The sequence below is a fragment of the Panthera leo genome, chromosome C1 (genome assembly GCF_018350215.1).
Source record: "Panthera leo isolate Ple1 chromosome C1, P.leo_Ple1_pat1.1, whole genome shotgun sequence".
Classification (NCBI taxonomy): Eukaryota; Metazoa; Chordata; class Mammalia; order Carnivora; family Felidae; genus Panthera; species Panthera leo.
Genome location: NC_056686.1, coordinates 47,413,865 through 47,422,215, shown reverse-complemented (window position 1 = coordinate 47,422,215; position 8,351 = coordinate 47,413,865). Strand labels below are relative to the sequence as shown.

The 8,351-nt window shown below is 40.6% G+C and overlaps 1 protein-coding gene across 2 annotated transcripts in view; it reads left to right on the top strand.

Annotated features, from left to right (window-relative positions):
- Nucleotides 1-846: 846 nt before the first annotated feature.
- Nucleotides 847-8,351, top strand: part of MYSM1 (Myb like, SWIRM and MPN domains 1) — a 34,497-nt gene continuing 26,992 nt past the window's right edge. For both annotated transcript variants that reach the window (XM_042951808.1, XM_042951806.1), the window contains exons 1-3: nt 847-951; nt 5,296-5,371; nt 7,089-7,159. In XM_042951808.1, coding sequence (XP_042807742.1) covers nt 869-951; nt 5,296-5,371; nt 7,089-7,159 — 230 coding nt within the window. In that variant the 5' untranslated portion in view covers nt 847-868. The remainder of the gene's footprint in view (nt 952-5,295; nt 5,372-7,088; nt 7,160-8,351) is intronic.

Sequence of the window (8,351 nt, the reverse complement as noted above, 5' to 3'; positions counted from 1 at the left end):
CATTTCAATCTTTTTTTTTTAATTTTTTAATGTTTATTCATTTTTGAGAGAGAGAGAGAGAGAGAGAGAGAGAGAGAGAGACAGAGCCTGAGTGGGGGAGGGGCAGAGAGAGAGAGGGAGACGCAGAATCCGAATCAGGCTCCAGGCTCTGAGCTGTCAGCACAGAGCCCAACGCAGGGCTCGAACTCAGGAACCGTGAGATCATGACCTGAGCTGAAGTCGGACACTTAACCGACTGAGCCACCCAGGCGCCCCAGTCATTTCAATTTTCTGAGCCTGTTCCTTCATCTGTAAAATGTGACTGATGACACCAGTCCTTACTGGGTTATTGTAAAGATCAATGGTTATGAATGTGAATTTTTATTTAATTATAAAGATCTCTGTAAAATCAGTTACATTCTTAAATATTTTTTGAATTTTAAAATAGAAACTGTTTAGTACTTCATATAATCGCTGAATGAGCCTTTTCCTTAAAGAAAAAAGAAAAGGAAAGGAAAGGAAAAAAAGAAAACCAGCAGCAGGTAAGGGTCTTTCATTGTTGTCACCTTTCATTGTTCAAAGCAGGTCTGGTTTGAACTTTTCAGCACTCCAGATACTTACCATTATTCCCATTTTACCAATGAGACAAGTGAGGAGCCAAGAATTTGTCCGAGGGCACAATCTCTTCAAAGAAAGCCTAAACTGCTTCCAAAGGACTTTACACACTGGGACCAACGAACCAAGGTGCACATTACTGTGGTCTTTTTTTTCTCTGGAGGCCCCGCCTCCACTGCACGGAAGGGGCTGGACGAGGCTTCAACTCCGCCCCGTGACGCCTGAGACCCCACCCCAATCCTTCCACCTCTCGCGGGATCTCTCGGGAGGACGGATGGGTTTAGGTCCCATCATGGCGGCTGAAGAGGCGGATGTGGATGTTGAAGGGGACGTGGTACCATCCACGGCACAGCCAGGGTGAGGCGTGGAGACCGAGTGTCGCTGGGATGGGGAGGAGCGCGGGTGCGAGGAGAGTAACCTGGAAAGGCTGCGGGTCCGTCAAGGAACAGGGAAGCGGAAGACCATCCGCTGGGCCAGGGTCTCCTGGTGGCCAGGGAGGCGCCGCGCCCATCCCGCCTGTAAGATACACCTGAGTTCCGCGGGCGGGGACCTGAGGCCAGTGTCGGACGGCTGTTTAACCTTTTACCGGGATGTTGCGAGGGCGCCGACTTTGCCTAGCACATTGCACTCTCTGCAACAATTAGATTCCTTCTTCCTTTAGCTCCACCGCAGAATCTCGCCAGAATCCGCCCACTTGCCCCCTCCGGACAATAACTAAGACAAGGGCGAACTCTGGGTGGGACCTGAGCTCTAGAATCCTTAATTCTGTCGCTTGTAAGCCGTGTGACCTTGGGCGTGTCGTTTCATCCCTACTGACCATAGGTTTCACTTGGGGTTAGTTGTGAAAAACTTCCTGAAAGGCAGCTTGACTTGAAGGGATAGGACTTTAGGACAGCTCTGGGTTCTCCTGCATCGGCCGGACTTGCCAGTTGCTAGCAGTGTGACTGACCTTGGGCCAGACATCTAACTTGCCTGAGCTTCAGACAGCTCATGTGTAAACTGACAGTCATGGTGTGTGCCTCATGTGGTTGTTCTGAACATCAGATGAAGTAATCATGGGATGTGCTGTAGCATACAGTACAAGCTATGTAAATGTTTTATTCTTCACTGTCTCCTTACCCCCGTGGAAGGTACTATGTGGACCTAGTGAGGGGTCATTAATACTTGCAGATTCTTGGAGAACAGGCCAATGTGGTTTTAAGCAACAATCTCCAGCTTGAGAGATCTAGCCTTTTGGCTGCTTGCTTTCCAAGTAAGAAATTGATACGTACTATTTTTAAAATGTGCTTCCCCAGTCACCTTTTGGAAGTGGAAGAGGCATAGACGGGTCGGGAATCAGGTCAGGAATAGGAAGACCTCAGTTCTAAACTCAGCCAGTTATGTTGCTTATAAATGCCAACAGCCTCCTTAGAAGTCTGTTAGGTTGAGTGAACCATGTGGATTTGCTAGTCTTAGACCATTTCTTGACTTAAAAAATGGCAATTTCATATGGTCCAAAGTAATATTAGGGCCTCTGTAAATTTTGGAGAACAGTACCAACCTTGCCAGTGAGGGATTAAGATAGTGCGTCTAAAATTCTACTGAACACTAAAGCAGTATAAAAATGTGAGGAGTAATTAAATTCATATAGTCATTCTTTCCCAAACTATTAGGCAAAACTGTACAGATGAGTAAGGAGCCTTTAATAACAATCATTGTTCGTATTTGGGTAGATCAAGTTAATTTTGACCAAGTGCTCTTGCATGGATGACTTAATTTACTTGTCCCAATAAGTCCATGTGATGAGCAAGGGATACTTATCTGCAGTCCAGAGAGAAGTGAGTTGGCCTCGGAAACTCAAAATATCTGAGAGCATTGGCTCTACCCCTTTACCATAGGTTGTTTATTTTTCTGATTGTGTTTAATTTTTCTGCCTTTTTCCTTTCTCTTGCTAATGTGCTTGAGCCTTGGGTCTGCTAGTGACATCTATGATCATCTTAGATTCATGCAAGCAGGACTACAAAAGTTACTGGTTCCTGATGGTCAGAGCCATTGCCTTACCCAACTCCAAGGAGCATCATTAACATTATATTCTGCTGAGTGGTGTTCCCTGATGTTGGAGCTCCAGGCGTATGGAATGTAGTGTGAATGGTGCCCCTTGAAGTATGTTGTTACAGCTAATGACAACGTCTGTGGAACCGTTGAGGATTAATTGAAAACACACTTCTAAGTACTTGCTAAACTCTAGCTACCAAAGTTAGAAGGTGGCATTGAAACTCTGGCTTCCCTTTTACTTCTACCTTTCGTTTTCATCTTCCTTTTCTTCTTCTTCTGCTTGTCCTTAAAGTGTTCCATGGGGTTTTGTCATCAGACAAAACTAACAAAAACTAACACTAGCCACGCAGCCCCTGGTTATGCCATCTCTCAAGATTTAAAATTGCTCTCTGGTAGATTGGAACGTGTAAAATATTGCCAATGTTCAACCATTTTTTACCATAAAAAAAAAAAATGACAGTTATTTCAAGTTACACCTTAAAACATGCTGATGTTTCCCAAATCCGTCACCAACTCACATCTCTCCTGAGCTTGAGATCCATTTATCTAGTTCTCTGAATCTGTTTTTGGATGTTTCATAAGCACCTCAATCTCAGCTTACAAACTTTTCCCAGCACACCTGCCATCTGCCTCTCCAAGTTCCCTAGTTCAATAAATGGCACCATCCACTCAGTAATTCAAGGCACAGACCTAGACTTTATCCCTTTTCCTTACCTCTCTTCTTTCACTCCTTCTGTCCTGTTGGTTGCTAAAGGTCTGTTGATTCTAAGTATCCTCTCAAGTTTATTCACTTCTTCCTGTTCATACTGCTTGTTCCCTAGGTCTAAATTACTGTCACCTCTCTTAATATTTAATCACTCACTCTCAACTTGTCTCTTTGTCCCCCTTCTATTCCTTACTGAAGTTAGATCAGTCTTTCTTACATCCAAATCTGATCATGCTGTTCCCTCAGTCCCTAATTTGGTTTATGATAAAATTCTCATTCCGTAACTCTATAGACCTGGGTGACCCATGTTCCACCTATCTTGTTCATTCATTCAACAAATGTTGATTGAGCACCTTTTATATGGCAAGGCCTACATATATAGCAGTTATCAAAGTAACTCCTTGCTCTCCTAGAACTAACATTCTTATTGGGTGAGAGACAGTAAAACTTACATATGGGCCAGATGGGGATACATGGAAAAAGATAAGGGGAAGTGGATGACATGTCAGCTTTATCTTATGCACTTACCCAGGAAAAGTGGGTCTGAAACTACAGGACCTTAAGAGGTCAGCGTGGATATAGTGGAAGGACTGGATTTGAAAAGGGAGGAAGCCACAGGGTTGGCAACGAATTGAATGTCCATTGTGAGGAAATAAGGGCAGGCTCAGATTTCTGGCTTGGGCAACTAGGGGAATTAATATGTTTTGAGATAGGGAATAATGGAAGAGTAGCAGATTTGGGTGGAATTTCTCAACTAAGATTTAAACATGTTAATTTATGCCTACCTGTGGAGATTCAGGTAGGTGTCCAGATGTATACACCAGAGGTGTGGAAGTTGGTAATCCTTATGGAGGAACACTGTAAAAAGATACCTGCATTGAACCTGAAGTGATACTAGTCCCACCTCCTGCACCCTTGGCAGACTTCCTTACTCAAAGGTTTCCTTCTGCTGATACAAGTCTCAGAATCCTTTGGAATGCTACCAAATCACAGTTAACACCTGAGTTAAAACCTTTTTGCCATCAACAGCAGAGAGAAATTAATTGCTTTTAGTTCATTGTACGTAATCCATTAGTCCCACAATTTATAACTACTGTAGAACTAATTGAGGATTCAAAAGTATAAACCTGTAGATAGGTTTTTGCAGCCTAAGGTACAAAATTCTTACCTCTAGAGTAGGTCTGGGAAAAGTCAGTAATTTTCTAGGAAACTATAACTTCAAGGCATAAAAAAGCAAATATTAAATTTAATTATATCCTAGATTGGGCCTTCTAAAATTTAACTGTTTGGCTTTTTTGCATAAGAAGTGAACAATGTGACTTCAGAGAGTTTTTAATAGTTTGGTGAAAGGAGTGAGAATTAACAGTTTAGTCCCCGTGGATGTAGAAAAACCCCCAGATAACCCAAGTTAATTTTTTTTTTATTATATAAGTTGTTATTAAAACATCAAGTTTTCTGTTCTCTTTACTGTGAGTATTTTCTATTTTGGTTCTTTGATCCACTGTTTTGTTGTTTCATTTTGAGGATGGTGCTGCTGTTGATGGCCTTTATGCTTTAGATATAACTAAAAGAATTAATTGTAAGGTTGAATTCCTGTATTCATATGCATGCACATCAAAAGAACTCTGAAGTGTTAGTTCATAGCCATAGAGCATGTTGTGGTTGCTGCTGCGGGGTATTTGTTTTCTCTTGAAGTTGTTTACTCTTGGCAAACAGAAGTGAACAGACTAGCTGCTTAGCGGTTGAAATAGGGTGGCTTAACGCCACTGTATATAACACAGGTTAAAGAAATAGAGCAGGCATTTCTGCACTGGTAAGTCTGTTTGTTAAGGGAAGAAGGGAACAAAATATTTGCGTAACATCTATACCCTGCCAGTCACTGTGCTGTGTAAATTACTTTCATTAACTGGCATAATATCCCTTTTTTTTTTTTTTTTTACCCATTTTCTTAATTATTACAGAAACAATGAAAATACAGCGTCTGTTTTACAAGATCACTATCTTGATTCATCATGGAGAGCTGAGAATGGTCTTATTGTAAGTATTTTATGAAAATATCAGGTGCATTAAGCTACTACTTATTGCCCGGGTACCTCTTTTCTTGCTTGGTGGTTCTCAGCAGTTGCAGAGGTAATATACTGAAACATTTTTCTTGCTTTAAAAATAGGGGCACCTGGGTGGCTCAGTCTGTTAAGTGTCCAACTTTGGCTCAGGTCATGATCTCACAGCTGAGGGGTTCAAGCCCTGCTCGGGCTCTGTGCTGACAGCTCAAAGCCAGGAGCCTGCTTTGGATTCTGTGTCTCCCTCTCTCTGCTCCTCCCCCACTTGCACTCTCTCTCTCTCTCAAAAAATAAATAAACATTAAAAAAGAGAAAAGAAACTTAGTCTTAACTTCTTTTGACTTTGAAAAACGGCCTGTTGAGAAACAACTTTGGAGCCAGCTAGATTTAGGTATATATCCTTGCCCTACCACTTACCAGATTTTTGAACCTCAGTTTCTTTTAAAATATGGGGATCGTTGCAGGGTTCATTTTTTTCATTTAGCAGTTATTTATTGAGTACTTACTGTGTGCCACACACTAGGCCAGGTTCAGGGGAAACGTAATTGAGACATAGTCTTGCTCACAAGAAGCTTGTATTCTAAAAGGGAGTCAGGTGATAAATAAGTAGGCTAATTAATTATAGACTGTGAAGAACATAAGATGATGGCTGAGAGTAATGGGGTGAGCCTATTTTAGATGAAGGTGTCTTTGAAGGAAACTGAGAAGGTGACAGTTAAGTTGACAAGTAACAAAGAGGAGTAGATACATGAGGAGTTGAGGAAAAACATTCTAGGCGGAAGGAATAGCAGTACAGAGGCTCTGTTTGAAAGCCAGTATCTAGAATGTAGTGGGAAAGCGGGGAATGGCAGGGTTGGAGAGGCAGACCAGAGCTCTGTCATGTTTGTATGAAGCAAGAGTAGCACCAGAGAGACCAGTTGGGAAACATTGGTGGCAACCTAAGCAAGAGTAGATGGTGGTATGGCCTGAGGTTGTGGCAGAGGTGTCAGATTTTAATTATGTTTTGGACATAGAACTGCTGGGTAGATCGGATATGGGATTGAGAAAAAAGGGAGGAATCCAGGATGATTCCTAGGTTGAATAAGTAGGTGACTAATAATGCTGGGTACAAAGCTGGGAACACGGGAGAAGCAGGTGAAGGTATATGTTAGTGAGTTTTGAATATGTTAATTTTGAGAAGCCTGCTAGATATCCACGTGGACATTTTGAGTAGACAGTTGGATATAACAGTCTAGATGGAGCCTGGAGAAGAGACCTGAGCTGAAATTTTTTAAGTTTTGAGAGTTGAAAATGAGTATGATCCTTTAAGGAGAGATTGTGGCGTAAGGGAAAAAAGTGTGGTGAGTTTTGGAAATAGGTGAAATATCTAGCAACATGCTTGCTACCTGATAACTTTTCGTACATGACAGCCATTATGACTTTATCATGGGCAAGGAGCCTGAGCCTTGGAATCCAGCAGTCTTGTGTACCAACTCTCTACTCGTCCACTTGAAACATTAGCGGGGCCATGGATGCATCAGTGAAGTAATAACACCTATCTCACAGTGTTATCGTGGGAATCAGAGATATGTCTGTGCTTAGTAAATGGTAGCTTTTATTATTTGTAATCCTTGTATCATGTATTTCATTTAACAAGACATAGAAGATAATTTCAAAAAGCGTAAATAAAAAGAAAAATATTTATTTTTTAATAGCCTTGGACTCTGGATAGCACCATCAGTGAAGAGAACAGAGCTGTCATTCAGAAGATGTTGTTGGAAGAAGAGTATCCTTTAATGATCATGAGGAAAGTAAAACTTTCAGGGTTAAAAACCTGTAAATGCAAGACTTACAAAAGAGACCACTGTTATTACTAGATGGATCTTGTTTGGCCCCAGACTGCAGTTACATAATGTGTTATCTACCTATGCAGAAAGCCTCATTTTATTCCTTTGGTTCTGTTTTACTGCAGAGTTTGAGATCTGACTCAGTATGTTTGAGTTTCTTTTGTCAGCCAACTCTTTATACTATCTGAATGTTGAATAGAAATTATAGGATGTTTTACGTCAGCTGGAACCTTTAATCCATGTCCAAGATCATTGAGTCCAGGCCTTTATCTTCAGTTATAGAAGCTAAAACCCAGAGATGTGAACTTACCCAGGGACACAGAATTAGAATATGTAAAAGTTCTCACTTCTTACTCCACCACTTTACAGATGTTACATGGTAGGAATCTAAGTAAAAAGCAAAAAAACAAAAAACTGCAGGTTGAAGATTTTTTTTCCCTCAGAAGTCGTAGATCTTTATCCACAGTTTAGCCACTAGCTTCTTGTCCGTGGTTAAATTTGATGATGGCAATTTAACTTCTTTGGGACTCTGCTTTCTTGTATGTAAAATGAAAGGATTGAACAAAATGATTTCTGGTTTTATGATTTTTAAAGATTATTAATAATAGTCTGATAAACGGGTTTATTTTTAACTCTCTCATCTGTATTTTATGGATATCTACCTCCTTGTTAAGCCAGAATTTCTCTGTTCCCTTTATTCAGTTATTGCTATGTTGATTTCAGAGTGTCTGTGTACCTTTAGTTATCCTAGGTTAACTCCTTTTAGGCTTTCTTATTCTCTTACTTTCCCCAACATCATAGCTACAGCCTAGATCATTGCTTTTCAATAGAAAAATAGTGCAAGGCACATATATCATTTTAAATTTTCTAGTAGCCACATTTAAATCAGGTAAAATTAATTTTATTAAGATATTTGATTTAACCCACTATATTTAAGATAACATTTCAGCATTTAATCAATAGAAAAACATTACTGAGATATTTTACAATCTTTGTTTATATGTGGCTATCGGCTAATGCATTGAACCTTGCAATTCTCAATGAATATTTAAGTGGTCATTGGCTCACTTCCAGGTACGGAAACAAATAATGAGAGTGAAAGCTGTGTGAACTTTCAGAGGACAGGGATGT